Raw genomic sequence first — 21584 nt, forward strand, 5'->3', positions numbered from 1 at the left:
GGGTTCTCCTTTTGGCTGTTCAGAACAGAAAGAAGCCAGAGTGACATCAGAATTAGGAATGGGCACGAACTGGTTCATCAGCCAAAATCTGACACGAGCTTTTCCCAGTTTGTAGCCTTCCTTGAACATTTAGGGCCATTCCGCACCGGGATCCATGTTGCAAATTGTTTGCGGGACGAAAAATCGCCATTTTAAATAGTGGAATTCGTCGTTATGCATACCTGCCTTTGTAGTGGAATCCAGTTGCGTTTCTATCGTTTCCCACAGGGTTCCGGTCTCGGCAAAAATCGCTAGCCAGGAAGCGCTATTGCCGAGCTCGTCCCGCCCCTGGCCGTCAAGCAGCCAATGGGCGGCCGTTAGCATGCTCCCAAACAGCCCCTTTCCCTTTAAGGAAGGTTTAAAAAAAAAAAAACACCCGTTGCAATGAATCTGCGTTGATTCGTTGCAACGGAGAGACCCATCCAGCTAGCAGGTGGTGTTTGAGCTGCCGTTTCATTGTTGCCACGCTCCCCCTGAGTGAAAAAAAAAATACCCCCCCCCCTCACGGGTGCGATTTTCGGCCGAAAACAGTGTGAAAAATAAAGGGAAAATAAACCAGCAAACGGGCTTCTGTGTTGCTTGTGCTTAGTGACTTTAAACAGAGGGACTGCAGCCAGGGAAGCCTCACTGGGTAAACGAAGGCTTGCCGGTGCGTTGATCTCCGCTCGCTCGGAGAAAAAAAAATGGCGATCGCTTCGCCGGAAGATCAGAGGAGAGAGCCAGGGGGAGGGACTTTGCAGAAACCGCAACAATGGTAACGCACAGAACTTTCCCGCTAATGTTGCAGATTGGTTGCAGGAATGTAGCGCTTTACGGAGGGTGAATCCACTTTTGGGGATTTCCCTGAAAGCGCTACAACGAAGCGCTTTTTGCGGATCGGTTTCAAGAGTGTTGCAAATTGTCAACGACGTTGTGCATAACGGCAAAACTGTAGCAATTTCAATTAGTAACCATTGTGCTATTTTGGACGAATGCGGAACGGCCCTTACTGTAGTTTTGTCTGCTTTAGTTCAGGTGTTTGGGCCATATAAACCTAACAGCTGAACAAGGTGGGTCCACAAAAGAGACAGGTTATATGGCTGGCAGACATTTCAACCTTCCCAGGCAGCCCCCCCCCTGCCCCCTGACTTAATCCCAGCTGCAGCAAGCCATTCAACTGGGGCAGTTCAGTTTGGGAAATTTTCAGTTCTGGGTTCAGTTTGGGGGCTGCCCCAAGCAGGAATTTTTAAGCTTGTGCCCGTTCCTAATCAGGTTTGCCTTTCAACCTGGACTGTTCTCCTGGGAATATTTGACCTTTTTTATTTTTTGGATTTTGAGAGTGTAGCTACCTTAGCTCACACAACTTATACTTTATAATCATCTTGCACATTCTTCTTCAGGGCAATTTGTACATTGTGGAATGCAGATTGGGTCTGAGGTCCCCACCCTGTGTCTTGCATAACAGCCACACATAAGCTGTGAGTTCTGTTCATTTCCCAGGTTCAAAGTAGCTGATTCAGATCATGACTGTGGCACTTGTGGATAAGGGTCTTAAGCCTTCCCCTTGCATAATTTCTCAACTGTGACAGTCCAAGAAGGATGTGTTTGGTTCACCGGGACAACCTTCATGATCCTTTTTTAATTTCCAGAACACCAAGTAGTGCCTCCCAGGCACCAGAAAAATGATTCAAGGGAGATGGATGAAGTCCTTTCTTTACGTATGCCACAGCTGTGATCTGAATTGGGTACCATAAGCTCAGGAATTGAGAAGTACTCTCAACGCATGTATTACTATTACACAGGAAACAAAGTGGGAACCCCAGACCCAACCAGTGTTCAACTGTGTGTACAGCAGCAACTTAAGGCTTATGTTTCACTGATTTGGAACTAGACACTGTACAGAGCAGTGATGTTGCATGGTCCCAGCAGGACTGGCCTAAGGTCACCTCATATTAGACTGTTCCCACCAGATATGATCATCTCAAAGTATCAAATATGGCCCAGATTCAGAAATGTGCAATTTTATTTATTTAACATACTTATACCCCACTCTCAATAAAAATATTTTGAGGGTATCCATTTGAAAGACAAGTGAACATTGATCAGGAAAAGAATCGGCCCTTGCTGGCAAGTCTCCATTGAAATGGTCTTTAAATTGAAGATAGAGTAAGAAAGTGTAAGAAAAAGGGGACGTGTTTAAAGTGATAGCAGGAAAACTAGAGCTGGTGTTAGTCTGGGGAGGCATTGCACAGGGGGCTTTGAAACGGAGAGGGAGATTGTTCTGTCTGGATAGAAAAGGAAAAGTTATTCTAGGTGTAAGGGCGCATCATAAAAGCTTCAAGAAGAGGGGAACCAGGGTGTGTGTGTGTGATAATATGTGTGAGCAGAAAGAGGGGAAACAGAGAAAGAGAAGCAGGTACAATGATCCAGGTGGAGAGATAGCAAGTTTTTTCTATAGAGTGGGGGGAAACTGTAGGGTAATTGACAAAGATGAAAGCAGTAGTAGCCTAGCAGAAAAGGGGACTTCTTCTAGATGGTAATTTCAGCAAAGAGCAAAGGATGGATTTTGAAGATGTTGCTGATGTAAAAAGCCATAAGTGAAGGTCTCTTAACATTGTCCCAGTATGAAAACTCTGGACAAGTAATGAACAGAGTTCAGCAGTTTGACTCTAAAACCCAATCTCTTTCTCAAGGAGACAAAAATCCGTGTTCTCAAAACATCCTTAAAGGTATCCCCTGTGCAAGCACCGAGTCATGTCTGACCCTTGGGGTGACGCCCTCTAGCGTTTTCATGGCAGACTCAATACGGTGTGGTTTGCCAGTGCCTTCCCCAGCAAGCTGGGTACTCATTTTACCAACCTCGGAAGGATGGAAGGCTGAGTCAACCTTGAGCCGGCTGCTGGGATCGAACTCCCAACCTCATGGGCAGACAGCTCCAGACAGCATATCTGGCATGAACCCCCCCTGATTCATGCCATCCTGCTCCCCGCCGACCCTGCATATTCTCACACTCCCATGCCTTCTTCGGCCACAACTGGCCAAGGCCATAAAGCAATAAACCTGTCTCCTGAGAACTTCACTCCCTTCCTTTCCCAGCGGGTGAGGAGCCCCAACGAATGTATCAATCTTACTGTAAGTGTCCTTGCGGAGACAGCAAAGTCTCAACAATGTGCCAATCTCCCGATAAGGCTCCGGGCCATCTGGCAGCCTGGGAACGGATCCCCTTTTGTCACCTGTACTCACTCTCCCGCCGAAACCTTCTGGGTCCCCCTCCCTTATTTGGTGAACCCTATATCTACCCCCTCTGTCCCCTTTGTACTTTGTTATTATCAAGATCTTTGCTTAGGAAGATCTTGGCATGCTTTAGCTTACTGTGGACTCTGCTCAGTAAAGCTCTACTTTGGAATTTGCAATCGACTGTTGGATTCTTGATGCGCTTTCATTTGGGACTCCACAGGCTGGGCTCAGCCTGATTCCTGACAATATCGCTGCCTTACCACTCTGCGCCACAAGAGGCTCTTACAAAACATCCTTAGTGGTACGCAAATCATTGCCTTGTGTCACTTCTGATATCAGCCACTTGACATGGCTCTTCAAGGTTGTTCTGCTTATGCTATCTCACTTCTCAAGGTCAACTGTCTCTGCTTGACTCCCAGGATTTTTCATGCATTTTGCCATGCATAGGCAAGAACCTAAGAAGAATCCTGCTGGACCAGACCAATGGTCCATCTAATCCAGCATCCTGTCTCACACAGTGGCCAACCAGTTCCTCGGGAGGTCCACAATGGTATTAAGTCCAAGGCCTTTCCTTGATGTTGCCTCCTAGCTCTGGGATTAAGAGGTTTGGTGTTCTGAATATGAAGATTCCCCTCAACCACCATGGGTAGTAGCTATTAATAGACTTATCCTCCATGAATCCATCTAGTTCTTTTTTTTTTTGAAGCTGTTTATTTCTGTAGCCATCACTGCATCCTCTCACAGTGAATTCCATACTTTAATCACTCTCCAGGTAAATTATTATTTCCTTTTGGCCATACTGAACCTACTACCCATCAGGTTCACTAGATGCCCTCAAGTTTTAGGAGAGGGAGAAAAATTCTTTTTGTCCACTCTCTCCACCACATGTATCATTTTATAAATCTCTATCATGCACTCCTCCTTAGCTGTCTCTTTTCTAAACTGAAAAGTCCCAGACTCTTCAGCCTTTCTTCTTAGGGAAGCTCCTCCAACCCCCTAAACATCTTGGTGGCTTTCTTCTGTGCTGTTTAGCTGGTCCTTGTTATGATATAGTGATTAGAACTGTACACAGTATTTGAAATGAGGCTGCTCAATAGATCAATACAGGGGCATTACAACATTGGTTGTTTTATTTTCAGTCCCTTTTCTAATAATCCCTAACACAGAGTTTACTTCTTTCCCTCTCAGTCTCCATGAGTTCAGACTCTGTTCGCCTTTACTTGAAATTGGGATTTTCCCTCCAAATGTGCATCATCTTACTCTTACCATCCCTGAACTTAATTTACCACATTGTCACCCAGTCACCCAGTTTGTGGAGATCCTTTCTTCACTGTCTTCACAGTCAATATTGGTTTTCACTATCCTGAATAATTTTGTATCATCTATAAACTTGGCCATTACACTACTCTTCCCTAGTTACAGATAATTGATAAATTACTGGCCCAAATACCGATCCTTGTGGGGCCCCACTGCTTACTTCCCTCCAATGTGAGAACTGTCTAATTATTTCTACTCTTTGCTTCCTGTAATTTAACCGGGTTTTATTCCATAAGAGAACCTGTCCTCTTATCCCATGACAGCTAAGACAGGAGTCTTCAGTGAGGAACCTTGTTAAAAACCTTTTGAAAGTCCCAAGTATATAATGTCTATGAGGTCACCATTGTCTGTATGCCTGTTGACTTTCTCAAAGAAATCCAAAATGTTGGTGAGACAGGACTTCTCTTTGCAGAAGCCATGCTGATTTTCCCTCAGCAGACTTTGTGCTTTACAATTCTGTCTTTGATTACAGTTTCTACATTTTCCTGGGGCAGATGTTAGGCTGACTGGCCTGTATGTTCCTGGTTCCCCCCTGGGTTCTTTAAGATCTCTTGGGCATATGCCATCAGGACCTGGAGACTGTACCTAATAGATGTAAAACTTCATCTCTGATCTCCTCAATTTGGCTCAGTTTTTTAGCCTCCTTTCCTGAAAATAGGGTCTGTGGCATGGTTACATGCCCCACACTTTCCACAGTGAACACAGAAGCAAAAATGCCATTGTACTTCTCTGCCATCTTCCTTTAGCAATCCCTTTATTCCTTTGTCATCCAAAGGCCCCATTGCTTTTGTAGCTGGTTTCCTGCTATATTTTTAAAATTCTGATTGTTTGTCTTGATGCTTTAGCAACCTACTCCTCATAATTTCTTTTTCCATGCCTGATTATGGCTGGTTCTGTCACAACTTGCATTTCTCTTGCCAGAGCCTGTGGTTTCTCCTGTACAATTCACTGGGACAGACCTTCCGCTTTTAAAAAGAAGCCTTTTAAAATAGCTTTTTGAATTTACATTAACCCCACAGCCCTTCTTTTAGACTTGGCAGTGCTTTGGCACACCTCCAATGTTGTTTCTGGGAACCTTCGTATACCTGTTTCAGTGCAAGTGTCCTTCGGGTACATTTCTTTAGAACCCCATAGTTACAGGGTTCTTCTCATATTCTGTACAATTCAGTTAAAAATGACATTAATTCTGAGAGATTGGATTGGTACAGGCCCCCAAAGCTGTTCATAATACATTACTGACTTTCTAGTTACACTGCATAAAACATCAGGATTTTGATCTTTCCCAAGCTTCCATTAAAGTCTTGTTTCGAGGTGTGTGTGTGTGTGTGTGTGTGTGTGGAGAATGGTAAAAATCACTTAGGTTTTTTTTAACATCTGTCCAAATTTCATCCTCTTATTTTCTAACATATGTTTTAAAAATCATTAAAAATATATCCCCAAATGTAAATAACTTGTGTCTTTTGCCTGGCAGGCTGCTAATACCCAAAAGAGGACGTGACACCATTATTTTGGCATTAAACAATCTGGCCGCAGCCCTTTATTAGCCACCCTCAAACGGAGGGTTGGCCCCAACTCATGCCCAGGTAAGGAAGCCTGACCCCTCAGCCGTCCGGCTGCTCTGATATCACTGGCCGTGATGCTCGGGGTCCCTGTTCACACTCAGCCGGGAAGGACAGGTCGCGCTGCATCATGGCCTAGGTTCCGCGGGAAGTGGCTTGATGGGCTCCAACAGGCGTCCACCTCCATTGGACTTCCCAGCCGCCTGGCCACAGGCCCCTGGCCTCCCAGCCGGGTAGGCCGCGCCTTTTTTGTGGCCGGTCTCTTTAAAGAGACCCCCTCCCCCAGGGGGTCCCGTGTGCAAACGGGCCACCCTGCCAACAGGCTCCTTACCTGGGTCAACCTGCCACTGAACGGGTGCTAACCATCCCCGTTCCCGCCAACCCTCCAACGACAAACAATCCAATAAGCCCTCCCGAACATCGAAGAGCCACAAATCGCACCCCCATTCGGAAAGGTGAACACCATCCCTCCGGAACAGGGGCGGCAACCGAAAGCTAATTTCGGGGTGAGGAATAACGCCCCCCCTAAACCTAAAATCACCCGTTGTGCTGCCTTGTTGGCTTTGTGTTTCGCCCAATTAACTTTCTCAGGCCGCACCGCTGCTCGCCATGATAAGCGGTCGAGCATATCTGACCACGATATCTTGGTTCTCGGGAGACGCTGGTGTAACACAGGTAAGTCGGCAGCCATATTCAAACTCAACTGGCGCCCGGATATCGCAGGTAAGTCATTTTCCCCCAAGTGAATCAGGAGAAAATCGGGCGATCCGATCCGAAAAACCTTGTCCGCAACGATCCTCAGGAGAGATGGCCACAGCAACACACGATGACCCGACCATGTGATACGGCATCCATCTTCCAGGCCAAGGTGCGGGCCCCATCCTGAGCTCGAAGCGTACCGACCAGCCCAGTACGACCAGCCCAGTACAGTATACTGTGCCCCACAATCAGAACTGCTGCCACAGGTGGACTCAGACCTGTAAAAATCACATATTAGTATGTTCCTCCGGTCGAATGTACAACTTATATGCCTGTGATTTCCACCTTCCCAAACGTTTTATGGAGCGTACGGATTTTCCTGATGTGTATGCCTCCGTGGTGGCCCCAATCCTAAAGGAATGGGAGCCGTAGCACTCAGTGGGCAACCCCAACCGGGCCATGCATGCACGCATGATGGCAACAAACTGAAAACGGGATAGGAAAACGGGATCTGCGTGAATGAAGAGAGTGCCCGGTAAATGTGGGCGTACCATCAGGTATCGCTGCAAACTGGACAGTGGACAGGCTGGTGACCGGGCCATGGCAAGAAGGTAGACTGAGTCCCCTCTCCCCTTTTGGTCGCATTTTGATTTGCGAATACTGCAAAAAACCCCTGAGTCATCAGGTGCCACGTCCTTAATTCCCAACCCAGAAGGCTCCACAGGAGAACAGCTAGGTGCCACCAATTCGCTAATCTGAAAGGCACCATGAAAAGCAAGGCAAAATGCTGCCTGAAACAAAACTGCCTCATATTTGGAAAACCACACTAAAGGAAGCTCCTTGACCATCTTGACCAGCAGCGACAGAGTGATGGGTCGCCTGGCATCAGTAGTCCTCGGAGATTGCCTTCCCCATCCCTTTACCGCCTGCCTGGCCAAAAATGACATGGCCGGGTCCCACCCCCCTAGCGCCTTGCTGATGAAGGCCAATCCTGATAACATGACCCTTAATGACTTATGGGACAGTCCCTTTCCCCGCAAATGTGCCAAAAAACACAAGGCCGAGTCCTCGTCCAAGGGCCAGGCTGAACGCATTCTGGCCCTCTTGGCAAAGCCCAGGAACGCCTTTGCCGCCCTTTCATAAGACCGGCGTGTAGACTCCGACAGAGATGATAAAACGCCATCGATGATCATTCGGCGCCAAGGCACTACAGGTCTCCGGGACACGTCTCTGGTTCCAGGTTTGCCGCCGGGGCGAGCCGGTGAAACCTTTCTTCCTGAAACCGAGAGAGGGTGTCGGCTATCTCATTGTTTACACCGGCCACATGACGGGAAGAAAAAGTTATATTGTGAGACAAGCAAGCAAGGACCAAGCGCTGTACCAGGCGCATGACCCTCTGTGATCGCGACGTCTGTCTATTGATGATCCTGACCACAGCCTGGTTGTCGCACCAAAACAACACCTTGTGCCAAAGCATGATGGACACCAGGATGGGAAAAAGCTCCAGGAATGTAAGGTCACGGCGAACCGTGGCCGGCCAATTTTCTGGCCATTTTTCAGCGCACCACCTGTTATTATAGAACACCCCAAATCCGCTACCCCCGGCGGTGTCAGAGTGAACTTGGAGCTCATCACGAATGCAGTAAGGGGTCTGCCAAATAGCAACCCCATTGAAGCTCCGCAGGAAATGTTCCCACACCTGCAGATCTGCCTTAATATCCTGCGTCAGCCTGATGTGATGGTATGGCCTTGACACGCCCCTGGTCGCATGCGCCAGTCGTGCACAAAATGCCCTGCCCGGGGCCACTGCTTTGCAAGCAAAATTCAAGTGACCCATGACCACCTGAATTTCCTTTAGCGTGCATTTTTTCTTGCCCAAAAGTAAAGTGTTTAAACCCAACAATGACTCAATCTTGTCTTTGGGTAACCTGGACGATCCCTGAACTGTGTCTAATTCAATGCCTAAAAATGTCAACCGAGTGGACGGACCTTCCGTCTTTTCGTTTGCCAGGGGGACCCCCAGTTCAGACATCACCGTTTGAAAGATCTTAAGCCTGTTGTGGCAAACTTCGGAGGCCCTAGGGCCAGCTATCAAAAAGTCATCAAGATAGTGGACTATGTCCGAAAACTTCCCAGTGGACCGTACTGCCCATTCTAAGAATGAGCTAAACCGTTCAAAAGCAGCACAAGCAATGGAACACCCCAATGGCATGGCCTTGTCTATGTACCACTGGTCTCGAAATTTGAAGCCCAACAGGCCGAAGTCCTTCGGGTGCACAGGGAGAAGCCGGAAAGTGGATTGAATGCCGTGCTTTGCTAAGAGCGCGCTCCTTCCACATCCACAGATCATGTCCACAGCCGAGTCGAAAGAAGTGTACTTCACTGTACTGAGCTCAGGTGCAATAAAATCATTCACCGAACCCCCTCTTGGATAAGAGAGGTGGTGTATGAGTTGATATTGACCCGCCGTCTTCTTTGGCACTACGCCAAGCGGTGATACCCTCAGGTTTGGAAACGGAGGGTGATCAAAAGGGCCGGCTATGCGTCCCGTTGACCGCTCCTTCACAATTTTTGCCTCTACAACCCCGGGTAATTCCTGAGCAGATCTAAGGTTCCTGCATGTCGTGGCAACCCTATCCCCTGTAAAGGGAATTCTAAATCCATCGAGGAAGCCCCTGGCCAGATAGGCGGCCGCCTCCTTATCAGGGTACCCCTCCAGTCTCTCAATAAGGGCACTCAACCGGATTGGCGTCGATGCCAAACTGCTGAGGTGTCCCAGCCTCTCAGGCCGTTTTCCCAGAAGGTGCACCCCCTCCCGATCCCCCGTCCTTCTTCCCAGCGGATCGGGCCCCTCTAAAGGGAGGCCCTGCCGCAGTTCCCTGCGTGCAGTTGGCCATGGAATGACTCGCTCCGCAGCTCTCACAGCGATGCTCGTATTTGCATCGCCGCCTTTTGCATCCTATTCGGTTATAATCCCAGCATAACAGTCCTGCTAGTTTTTTCCGAAACCCGGAATTGCTGGTTCTGCTTTTATCTCTACATTGCCGCGCATTGGTACCCACCTGCACGATCCAAGAATTGTGCAGTCTAAGGTCCCAGCGAGTGGCTGCATTATTGGAAGCTAGCTCACGAACTTCACGGTCATATTCGATGGCTGCTTCCTCCCCTGCAAACTCCCATGCCTCGAGAACATTAATTAGGTGCCTGTTGAGGTGCCAACCCTTCTCAGGATAGGCCCCACCTATTAAACCATGATACTCTGTAAACCCTTTTAGCCAATTAAGAATGTTATGCTCAACAGGTTGAGTGTTACCCTTATCCTTGTCATGCCTCCTTCCTGTGTTGGCCGCTTTATTGCGCCCCCTGATTAGCGAAAATAAATCAACAAAATAGACATTCAAGGCCTTTTCTCCGATCTTCACTGGTAAGTGAATCCCGGGCGGAACCTCCCCTGTTTTAAAACACCCAGGAGGTTCCATACGCTCTTCACTAATACCTGCTTCATCCAGTAACTTTTTTGTCCTCCTTCACCTGTGAGCCATCCAGGGGGGGAGACCAGGGACATAAGCCCCCTCTATCCAAAACCAATCATCATGGATGGTATCCTCCCCTTCCTCCCATTACTCCCATGACTCACCGGACAACGAGCTACGCCTGGACGAGCACCTCCGCTTATTTGACACCTTCGCTTGCCGTTTTCGTCTCCGGGTCCCCTTGCTTGACATCTCAGTTTCCTCGACAAAAGAATCAGAACTGAGCTCATGACTGACAGAACCCGAAGGGCTTGAACTAAGCCTCCCCCTTTGATCTGAACCCCCCAGGGTGAACAAGGCCACATCCTTTGAATATCCCTTCCAGAAACCAGGGAGCTTCGAAGGACTAAGCCGCCCAGAAGATGTAGACCTTGATGAGCCTCTCTCTGCTGGACTACCGCTGTCCTGCTTCTTCCCCTTCCCCCTGGTCCTGGCAGCCTTACTGCCCGTGCTGCTCTGCCTCGTGGCACTCCATCCCTGCCGTTGCTGTCCAGATACCCGGTCAGGCCTCCTAAGAGGAGAAGGAGTGTGAACCCTCCTTCCCCTGCACCTGGACAGTCCCCTACTAGAGGCTGCATTCCCCCCTCCCCTTGATTGATCCGAACTAGCGCTTTCTGAAGAGGTGGGGGAACTTCTCAGCCCAGCCCTGCGCCAGTTGCCTCATTACTCTGGGTCCTGCCCCGCTTAGAAGCCTGGGTCCCAGGTACTGCCGTTGCCCACGCGCTACGCGCCCGAATCGCGCTCGCCCTTTTTCCCCCGGCTGCCCCAGACTTCCCGTGGCTGCCCTCAGGGTGAGGTAGTTGTGCCGTGGAAGCACCATCCCCACTCCTCTTGGTCGCCCCTTTAGCAGCCGAACTCCTTCGGCTAGGCATCTCCGCGCTCCCTCCTCCCAATTCTCTCCATGGGTTTTTTTTTTTTTTACTTCAACGAGCCTGCAGGAATCAAACTGCGCCCAAAATGGCGCCAGTCAACCGCCTGAAGGCTCGTCTGGGCCTACCTGGCAGCAGCCTGAACAGCACGCTGTTCCGGCTGCGGAACGCGGAGAGGCAGAGCAGCCACGTGCAGGGGCTTATATAGCCCTGCTCCGCCCCCTCCACGTGACAAGGGAGCCACGCCGAGCCGGCCCGGGAACGGATGCCGTTCCCTCTTTTGGGTGCCGCCACGGCGGCAATGGCCGCCCCAGTAAGTCCGCGGCTGCTTATTATTTTAAACTGGGGGCAAAGCCCGTTGTATCCAAGAATACAACGGGGGCTAGAGCTTGGCAGTGGGAAGAGGAAGGGGAGGAGTTGTCCAGTCTGTAAGGGCATGGGGTTGAATGTGTGTGTTGTGTGGGAGGTTGTGGTGGCATGGTGGCAAATGAGGGCATGGGTGTGGAGATATGGGTGTCAAGAACCTGTGGTGTGGAATGTTCATTGAGTGTGGGAGAGGACTGACCTTTGGGAATTGTGGCATAGTGGTTACAGATGAGCTTTCCAGAGCCATATCTTCAGATATATGAAGGGAAAATCAGACTTGAGATTCTTCTTAGGGGAAGATTACATGGCAACCAATTCCCCCCAGTTCTGCGTCATTTCTCTTCTTGTGTGAATTAGGCCACAGACACCGAAATGTCCCTCTGTCCTAATACACATGGGGTAGTAACAGTACACATTCCACGCTGTTCCTTCTTTTCCATTTTTTCACTGTTGATAAAACGTTATGTGCCCACATGCATCTTTCATGGTTGCTCCTTAAAAGAAGAACGGATTTTTGTACCTTGTCGTTTACTACCCAAAGTAGTCTCAAAGCGGTTTACAAACACCTTCTCCGTTCGTCTCCCCACTATAGTCAACCAGTGAGCTATGTGGGGCTGTGAGAGGTCTGAGAGAACTGGGAATGGGCCACAAAGACCCAGCATGCCTCAAGTGTCTCAAAGCATTTTCCAATCATCTTCCTTTCCTCTCCCCATAGCAGACTCCCGATGAGGGAGGTGGGGTAAAGAGACTTAAAGGGAAGCTGGCAACCCTAAGAGGAAGACTCTCTTTGCACAGCAGTCTTGACCTTAGTAAGGGTTTTTTATACTGTTTTTTTTAATTTGCCAGGCCAAGGTTGGAAAAAGTCAAGTCAGTTCCCATGTGCCTCCAGCCATGTACTTGTTCACTATTTACAGTTTCAGTCTGTAAATATTTATTTAGATCTTTCTGCACTTTCCAGACTCACCGGACTGATGCTGGTCTGCCTGTCTGTGCCCCAGAATACAAACAGTTGCTGGTAAGGGCTGGCCATAGCCCATAGCCCAGGAGGGACACACCTGCACCACTCCCTCCCAACTGCAGGCAAAAATGGCTTCTTTGAAGGCTGGACTCTGAGGCATTGTATGATTTTGAAGTCCTCCAAACCTCCAGGAATATTTCCAACCCAGGGGTAGCCAACCTCCAGGTTGGGCCTGGAGAGCTCCTGCAATTACAGCTCACCTGCTGAGTATAAAGATCAGCTCCCCAGGTAGAAAGGGCTACTTTGGACAGGGTTGTGATAGAGAAGAAACGTTTCAGGCCTCCCACACAGGTTGTTAATGAACTGAAAGACTTGAGGCCTACTGCACATGGTTGTTGTGCTGATGAAATAGGAGACAAAAGAAACTCTGCAGCAGCATCCAGTTTCGTCTGCAGAATAACGCTGTGCAGTGGCCTCAAATCTGCAGAGAGTTGCAAAGAAGAAAGACACATGGCTTGGCTGTGTCTAACCCCAACCAGAGCAGTATTTTAAGTGAGAAGGGGCTTTTCTGTGGCCTCCCTGTCAGGCAACTGTTTGGCAGAAGGGGAAAGTTCCCCACCCTCATAGGGAATGGCCACCCCCAGGCCCTCAGGCTCCCCTGCGTTGCTCTTGGAAACGCCTCCCTCCCCTCAGTCAGGGGCTGTCAGAGGCTCCTTTGCAGCAGGCCTGAAGGGAGGGGGGGAGCACTCTGCAGCCTCCTGCCAGCTCTGTCAGGGTTCTGAGGCAATTTGCAGTTGGACTTGACAGTTGGGACAGCCTTGGGGCGAAACGGGCAAACACAGCTTGTCCAAGCCTCCGTTCTCATCCCCCTTGGCAGCCCTACTGATCTCATCTCCCTGCAGTGGTCAGGAGCAGACTGGCAGCCATGTCTCCAGATTGTCACTGGCTGGGCTGTCTGGATGGAACTCTGGTCTATCCTGTAGAGCAGCGGTCCGCAACCTTTTGGCTGCCGCAGACCGCTGCTCCGGAGTGGGGCGAGAGGGCGGCCCGGGGGCCCGCACACACGCGGCAGCCCCAGTGCAAACGCGCCTGTGCGGACTGCCGCGCACACACGGTTGTGCCCAGCAGGGGCGCAAACGTGCGTGCATGGCAGTCCGCGCACTCGTGTTTGCGCCGCCGCCATGGCGGCCGCTGCGGCTTCTCCTCCTGGCCCCTCTGGGCCGCCAGAAAATTGGCCGCCAAAGCGGCCGATTAGCTTGCGGCTTGGCAAGCTTCTCTCCCCCCCGAAACAAGAAGCTTGCCAGGCCGCGAGCTAATCGCCCGCTTTGGTGGCCGATTTGCTAGCGGCCTGGCGAACTGCTCACTTCGGGGGGGGAGGGAAGAAGGAGCCGCGGCCTGGCGCCAAGGCCTTCGCGGCCCGGTTGGGGACCACTGCTGTAGAGGGCCGAATCGGAAGGCGCTTTGCGCCTTCCGATTGGCCCCTCTGCTTGTCAGTCTGGGGCCAAGGGGCCAATCTTGGAGTTTTGATCACGGACACAGCCCACCCCAACTCCCCTTACTGTTTTATTAAGAGGGAACAGATAATAATTTCATATTTTGTCACCCTCAACTTTTGTTCTGTAAAACTGAAATCTGTGCTTCAGGATCCATTAGAAGGCACTGATGACTTATCAAAAGAGGTTCACTTGCAAGGCACCTGCCCATAAACTGGTATATGGAAGCTGTGTGTTCATGCACTAGAAAAGTAAAAATAATCATACGTTCAGAGCATAGTACCTTGATAGTTATATGAATTGTTGTCTAGTCCTTATTGTCATTTGTGTAGTTAACAACCCTTCCCAAAATATACTCCTGTGGTGTTCCTGAACTCTTCGGTTCAGTCTTCTTGGAAGAAGATACCCAAATGTAAGATTCACTGATTGAAATCCATTTGATATCAAGATAGAGTTCACCTGAGTACATCAGACTTTTGAGGACAGGATTCTTCCAGTTTATTAGGAACACATTAACACATAGCAATCACTTGGATGTGAGAGGAGAAAAAAAGGTGGGATAGTTGATTTCCTCTGATGTAGGATAGCTTCTCACTTATACCTTTGGTCTAGGTACAAGAGGATGTAGAATGGTATAAGACAGCCCTATCCAGTGTTCCCTCAAACTCCCCCCCCCCCAATGGAGCAGAGCAGTTCACATCCCGAGCAGAATGTAACTACTGTAATCTTAAAATGGACAATGGGCAGTGCAAGACCCCATACGGCTCCAGGTTGCTGCTGAGCAGGCTTCCTGTGTTAGTGAGCAGCCATTCACAGGCGCACCTTAGAGGAAACACTGGGATGTTTTGTCAGATTTCAGAAGCTAAACAGGGTTAGTACTCAGAAGGGAGACTACTGAGGAAGATTCTGCCGCAGAAGCCCATGGCAAAGCACCTCTGCAACTCACTTGCCTTGAAAATTCTATGAGGTCATCTGAAGTCAGCTGCAGCCTGGTGGCACTTTAAGCACATAGTACAAAGGGGGAAATTGGGAAGGCCATATGCAAATATAAAGTTACATTTCCCTTAAACTCTGTAGAACCGGGGATCAGTCATAAAAGTGTTTAGAGACATCAAACCACCTCTGGGTAAGTTCAAGGAAAATGTGGTTATCTATGCATACTTCACAGATAATATTAGAGGAAGTATAATTCAGTGAGACAGCATATGCTTTGCATGCAAAGATTCAGTCCACAGCATGTCAAGTGAATGGCCTCAGGGAGAAATGCCTGGCAGTATTGCTGACATTCACAGTAGAAAAATATGGCCTATATAGCCTAATTGGATAGGTGGTAAAACAAGGAATCCACAATGACTTGTGGAGGTTGTTTCCCTTATATCCTTTCCACAGACTGTTTTTTTCTCTCTTCTCATAGCTGCCCTATTAGACTCTCTCCTCCCCCTTTTCCTGCTTTCTTCTTTCTATCCACCAGCCAAACCTTATCTGCCTTTTTCTTCAGCTTTCCTTCCATCCCTCCACAGCAGCATCTTTCTATAGCTTAGTTGCACAGTACCAGCTGCTAGGCCAGACCCAACCTGTGAGGATTTGTGAGGGGATCTTACTTTCCCCCACGCTATTTCCTCATTTCCTTCTTCTGGTATCTTTCCCTTCTTCCGTCTCTCCTTTCCACTTACCCTCCAACCTTATCTTATACTAGTAAAAATGCCCACCGCATTCAGTGATGCAGCGGCCGCTAGAGGGTAGTGGGGGGCAGGGGGGGAAGTGGCATGCAGGGAAGGTAGTCCCGTGGCCCCCCTCCCTTGCGCAGCTGCCCTCCTCCCTTCCTAAATCTGCCTCTCCCCCCCCCCCCCCCCGACACAGCAGGCTTTCCCTGGCCTGGCGAGTCTCTGGCGAGCCAGGGAAGGCTTCTCTGTGTCTCCCCCCCCCCCCCCATGGAACACACCTTCCCTGGCCCAGGAAAGAGTCAGAAGCCAAGAGTTCTCCAGGCCAGGGGAACCAGGCATGTCTGTGAGTGCGAGGATGGGCGGCTGCTTTATGGGTGGCTCTTGGGGGCGGGTGCTCCAGGGGCCGGCCCAATCTGGTTCGGATTGGCCCGTGTGGGCAGAAGCACCACTCGGACACCCCGGACAATGCTTCACGCACAGGGGCTTTTCATAAATATTAGCTGGCAAAATGGTAAGGATGTGCTTCCCATCTTCACCTATATTTATTTGCTTCAGCTTACATCATTCTCCTTTCGTCCATTTCATCCCCACAGTAACCGTGTGAGGTAGGTGAGGATGAGTGTGTGTAACTGGTCTAAGGTCACCCAGTGATCTTCCTCAGCAGAGTAGAGTTTTGAACCAAGTCTCCCAGCGCCTATTCTGAAACTGCAACCACTGTGCCGCAAAAGCTTTGGTGAGGTTGCAGTTGTTGAAGAGTAGTAAACAGCCAGGCCTAAGTGAGACATGGAAGGCACATGGTGTCATTTTGCTTGGTGGTGAAATGGGGGAGAGGCTGTTTTTAGTACTGTAGGGTGGAGAGTCAATCTCTCATCCTTCAGTTGCCATTTTAAATGCTTGATGGTATATCATTGTATCGCCTCCCCAATCCTCAGCCTGGATTGCTTTTTCACCAGAGCTTGAACTATTTTTGAATCAGGATCACACTTTTTGTAGTTCACATAACATTGCCTCAGCTGCTGTTCAAACTGCCCAAGAAACAATTTCCTCAAAGAGTTCCCTGTTAAAGAAGGAGAGGTGATACAAAATGGTAACCTGTAAACCATTGCCACCTGCTGGACAGTAGAGGCTTTGCAATTTTAAAAAAGAGACTTCCGGGGGGGGGGGGTTGTATTAAATTTTCAGCATCTCTGTTGTATGAAACATGATATCATAATTTGTTGGAGTCATATTTCTTTGTGTGGTGGCACTAGCAGGGATTTTTTTCATTTGCTTTGCATTCTGGCTGTTTCTAGAAACCCCATCCATAAGGTGTAGTGTATAATTGAGAGCAAAGGCAGTATTCCCCGTGATGGAAGTTGTGCTTAGGTTTCCCAGGATCATCTGAATTTTCCTTAGGTTTCCCCACATTTAAACAAAAGCAGAACCCTTCCACTTGGGCAGTTTCAGCAGACTTTGTGGGGAAAGGGCCGTAAGTATCATTCACTGAGCCACTCTACAGCTGCATATTTGATAGCTGTCCAGAAAGTAGTCATGAAGTTTCAGAGGTGTGTTGATTGTGTGCAAGTGAGAGAGGACATCCCAGAACTACTGGGAGGCCTCCCTTATAACCAGCAACACTGAGCCAGCACAAGCACTGAGGCATGTTCCTTACTTGGCAAGGCCTCACAGGGAACTCCACCATGCAGTCAGGTTTGCCACATGGCAGTTGAACCCTTAATGACACACCTAGTTTCAGTGATGAGCTATACATGGCAACCACACGCTGTAATTTATGACAAGTTTGGCAACAATGAGCAAGAAACCAAACACGTCCCTTGGCCTGCTTCACTTTAACGAATACTTTAAAAAAAAGTTTGTCGACTTGTGGAGAGATATTGAGTGCTGCATGTAAATTTAAAAACATGCATGCGCCTCGCAGCAAAACAGTTAGAAATTAAAGGGCTAAGGTTCTAGCCCGCTCCAAACATCAAAGAGTTGGTGGAGACACCATTGTGAGAAAGATCAGTTCAACCCTGCGTTGCTAACAGCACGCTGGGTCCTAACCCACACAAATGGAGATGTACTAGAAAGAGGCAGCTTCCCTGTCCCCCACCTTCCCAGTGCAATGCAGCCTTCTGTGCCCCTCCTGAAGTTGAGATCCTGCCTGGCAGTGACCCTGAAGAAACACTGGTGGCGGCGGGGGAGGGGGAACACAGAGAGACAAAGTCTGTAGAAGAAAGGAGGTCAGAAAAAAATCTCCCTTCCCTCCTCCACCGATGGGGGAGCTGTTCCACTGGAGGAGATGGGACAGCACAGGCACCCAGCTGTTATTTGCATGCACAGCTTTCATAGGCACGACTGCAGGTGCTGGAAGAGCAGATCATGTCACCAGGGAAATGCTTTCCTGAACTCAGTGGTTTTGTTGCTGCTGAGAAATCCTGAAGTGCTTTCTCTCCCCCTCCCTCCCTTCTTCAGGATCTTTTTCCAAAGGCATCGCTGAAGGAGAAGTAGACCCGTCCTTTGGGCCTCTGGAAGCAATACGGCTGACCATCCAGACGGACTCTCCCGTATGGATCATCTTGAGTGAAGTAATACTCTTTTCTGGAGGAACTATTTCTTGGAAATTTTGAAAGCAGCAGGCCCCTTACAAGAGTCCTGCAGGGAGAGCACAACACCCAAAGGAGCCCCTGAGCCTGAATCTTTTCTCTCTCAATGAGTGCTTTTACCACCATGTCAGATGCACTGTAGGCAGTGTTCCTGGATCATCCCCAGGCCTCATTTCACTCAACTTGCAGTAGAGAACAGTCACAGCACATATTCTCAGCTGATCATGAGAATGGCCTGGGATGCCTGTTATACTCTCTATATTAATGCAGGACCAACTGGGACCTGCCTTCCAGAGAATTTGAAAGGGCTGAACCAGTCCTTAGCAGGAACAGTATGAGACTACTGAATGATGAAAATGGTATAATTGCAGTTAATGTTGCACAAATTCCTTTACTATCAGCAATGTATATCCTTTGCCACAGCTACGCCCCATATTATATTAATCACATTAAATTAAATATATACCATTAGCGAGAAGAGCTTTTTACTATATACCCTGGTTTTCACCACTTGGGGGAGTCTCAAAGCCTCTCAAAGCCTTCCCTTCCTCTCCCCACAACAGACACCCTGTGAGGTAGGTGGGGCCCAGTTGGCTGCATATGGAGGAGGAGTGGGGAATAAAGCCAGATTAGAGGCCCCTGTTCTTAACACACTGACTACTGCTTTGTGAGTCAATAGGCACAGACTGTCTTTGCTGCCTTCAGTAGACTGTTACACACATAGTGAGGGATGAGATGAATGGCAGTGATAGCTTGTGATTGCTGTAGAGGGTTTAAACACAAATTTTATAGAACGGAGTTTACTAGCAAGGCTCTCTAGGCAGCATTTGCTTTACTGTTGTAAAGAAAAATAATTTTGACAAAGCCCCTCTCTAGGCAGCATTTACCTAGGGAAGGGCTTTGTCAAAATTGTTTTTCTTTACGGCAGTAAAGTTTTTGCCCTGGTTATTTACAGGGAATATTTGTCTGGCTTCAGAATTTGTTTCCCAAGAAGAAACCAGGACTTAGTTCTTGTTTTCCTCTACAATAGGAAGTATTATCAAATTGTGCCCTGATAGGGTTGTTTTTTATTGTTTTAAATTGTCTCCCCCCCAGATATTCCTGAAGAAAGCTGACTGAAGTCTAAGAGACAGGGGATGAACACTAAGTGTCATTAGCTCTTCCCGCCTTCTTCCTCTCTTCTATGAAACTGCAGACCCTGCAGAACAAAGGCAGCCTGCCCGTAACGCAAGGCTCAAGGTGCAGCTGCTCCAAGAACAGGAAGAAAAATGTGGTGAAACTTGGCAGGACCTCATGTTTCCTGACCACAGACTACGAGAAGAGAAGCGTTTTTCACACGCAAGTGCTGGACTGAATTAAATTAAGACTCACCAGTGCTGATATATCTTGCACCTAGCTGCACCTGCGGCTGAAGAAAGACACATGGAGATGAAGCATCCGTGTCAAAGATTTTTGAATTTTTTTGTTCCCTCAAGCAAGGACCACATTTTCCCCACCACTCTTCTTTCCCCAAAGTGTTGAACTCCTGAATGTATCACTGAGGTGTGCATTTAGAAATACGGGTTTATGGAGTATGAAGGCTTAACTGAGAAGGCCAACTTGACCGTGTCAGGCTCTTACAAGCTGCAGAGCAGCTCAGAGGTATATGTGGGAAGGGGAGGAGCCGATTCCCACCCCCTTGTTTTATGAAGGCTGTTGCTCCAGGCCATGCCTGAGGATTCAATATGAAGGGTAATGGGTCTGAAAGAAGGTGAAGGGCAAAGGTGGCAGACAACATGGCAGGGAAATAATGAAACCAAACTGTGCCTGCCAGGGTTGTACATGGCCCCTTCATACAGTAGTTTATGTTGGAAGTCTCCAGTGTCTTCATGCCTTGAGAATTAGTGCAAAAGTCCACCCTTTTAAATCCATATTTCTGTTGTTTACTGGTTGGTGTGAATTTTGAGGAAAAACGTAGGTCAGGTTTCAAATGGTAGGGATTAGAGTGGAATTTAAGAACAACAACAAAAAAACACCCAATGTCACTCACTAGCTATACACTGGAATGCATTATACTACTTCAATGTGCTGTATTTTTTATTATTGGATACATTTGATTTTTTCAACTATATATAAAATATATATTAAAATGTGCACTGTAAAATTTTAATTTCATTTAAAGTAGCTTTTAAACACATGTTCTATTAAATGGGGAAATTAAAACACAGCATTTTACAGGCATATTTGCTAAGGCTTGTAAATGTGAATTGGTGTTCACTTGAATGCAAGGAGAAGTAAGCTATTAAAACCAAACCCATAAACTTCCTCTACATGACACAGCCTATCCAGCAGACTGAAAAGCTGGATGGTGGTTCTCTCTTGCCATAACTGAGAATTTTTAAATATGTGGTTCCTTAAGGCAGATAGATGGGCTTTGTAATGAGCTTCCATCATTACCCATTCAATCTGAAAAAATACTTGGCAAAGATAGGAAAGTAAAGTGGAGCTCGATTGTATTTGGTAGGTGTACACGTGTGGTCAGAACAACTTCCTTAGAGACTAAACTTTGGGTAATATTTGTCTTTGAACTGTAGTAAACACAAATTCCTCACTTAAGTTTTCGTATATAGCAGTGGTCCCCAACCTTTCTGAGGCTGGGGACCGGCAGGGCAACGGGCCGCGCCTGTGCGGACCACGCCTGCGGGCCGTGCCCGCGGGCCGCGCCCGTGCATCGGGCCGCACCCACGGGCCGCACCCGCATGCGCGGCCCGGCCCTGATTCCCTCTCCCTGCCCTCCCGCAATAAGAAGCTTCCTGGGCCGCAAGCTTGCGGCCTGGGAAGTTTTTTACTGCAGGGGGGCGGGGAGAGGGAGCCACGGCCCGGCGCCATGGCCTTCACGGCCCGGTACCGGGCCGCGGCCCGCAGGTTGGGGACTACTGGTATATAGGATAATAGAATCCACCATGATATCATCACATATCTGAAAAACTACTTTGCCATCCATGATTAAATTCCTAACCATGTAGGTAATTATAAAACCCAGAATTCAAGGGAAATCCTTGGTATTTCTCAGGTTCAAGTATATTGAAGTAAAAAAATATTGGTATTTCCTGATATTAAGAAATCCCAGTACCACTACGATATTCAGTTCTGGGAACTATTTGGGATTCCTGATTTTTTTCCCCAGATCCCTTTGGGGCCTATTATAACAATGGTCTCCATTGGGTATAATAGATAATCGATGGAGGCAGAGGTACCAAATTTGCAGCATAGCTGCTAGTGTCTCTTATCCCCTCCCCCCCCCCCA

General features: G+C 48.5%; 2 protein-coding genes across 6 annotated transcripts in view; one reads left to right on the forward strand and one right to left on the reverse strand.

Moving 5' to 3' along the window:
- MGAT4B (alpha-1,3-mannosyl-glycoprotein 4-beta-N-acetylglucosaminyltransferase B) overlaps positions 1 to 20431 on the forward strand; it is a 171438-nt gene extending 151007 nt beyond the window's left edge. For all 5 annotated transcript variants that reach the window (XM_077326627.1, XM_077326625.1, XM_077326628.1 and 2 more), the window contains 2 exons: positions 18168 to 18280; positions 19394 to 20431. In XM_077326627.1, the coding sequence (XP_077182742.1) occupies positions 18168 to 18280; positions 19394 to 19417 (137 nt within the window). In that variant the 3' untranslated portion in view covers positions 19418 to 20431. The remainder of the gene's footprint in view (positions 1 to 18167; positions 18281 to 19393) is intronic.
- On the reverse strand, positions 6010 to 12378 carry LOC143832351 (integrase/recombinase xerD homolog). The gene is made up of 2 exons (XM_077326630.1): positions 10468 to 12378; positions 6010 to 8106 (listed from the first exon to the last, which is right to left on the reverse strand). The coding sequence occupies exons 1-2, from the start codon at positions 10553 to 10555 to the stop codon at positions 7118 to 7120; spliced, it is 1077 nt and encodes a 358-aa protein (XP_077182745.1). The 5' UTR covers positions 10556 to 12378; the 3' UTR covers positions 6010 to 7117.
- Positions 20432 to 21584: the final 1153 nt, after the last annotated feature.

Source organism: Paroedura picta, chromosome 3 (genome assembly GCF_049243985.1).
Source record: "Paroedura picta isolate Pp20150507F chromosome 3, Ppicta_v3.0, whole genome shotgun sequence".
NCBI classification, from domain to species: Eukaryota; Metazoa; Chordata; class Lepidosauria; order Squamata; family Gekkonidae; genus Paroedura; species Paroedura picta.

Excerpts from the sequence above, each read along its gene's own strand:
- LOC143832351 (XM_077326630.1), bottom strand. The coding sequence starts at position 10,555 with ATGTCAAGCAAGGGGACCCGGAGACGAAAACGGCAAGCGAAGGTGTCA. Across the intron at positions 8,107-10,467 it reads CAGGCGTAGCTCGTTGTCCG|GAAGAAAGGTTTCACCGGCT; the intron begins GTGAGTCATGGG and ends TCTCGGTTTCAG.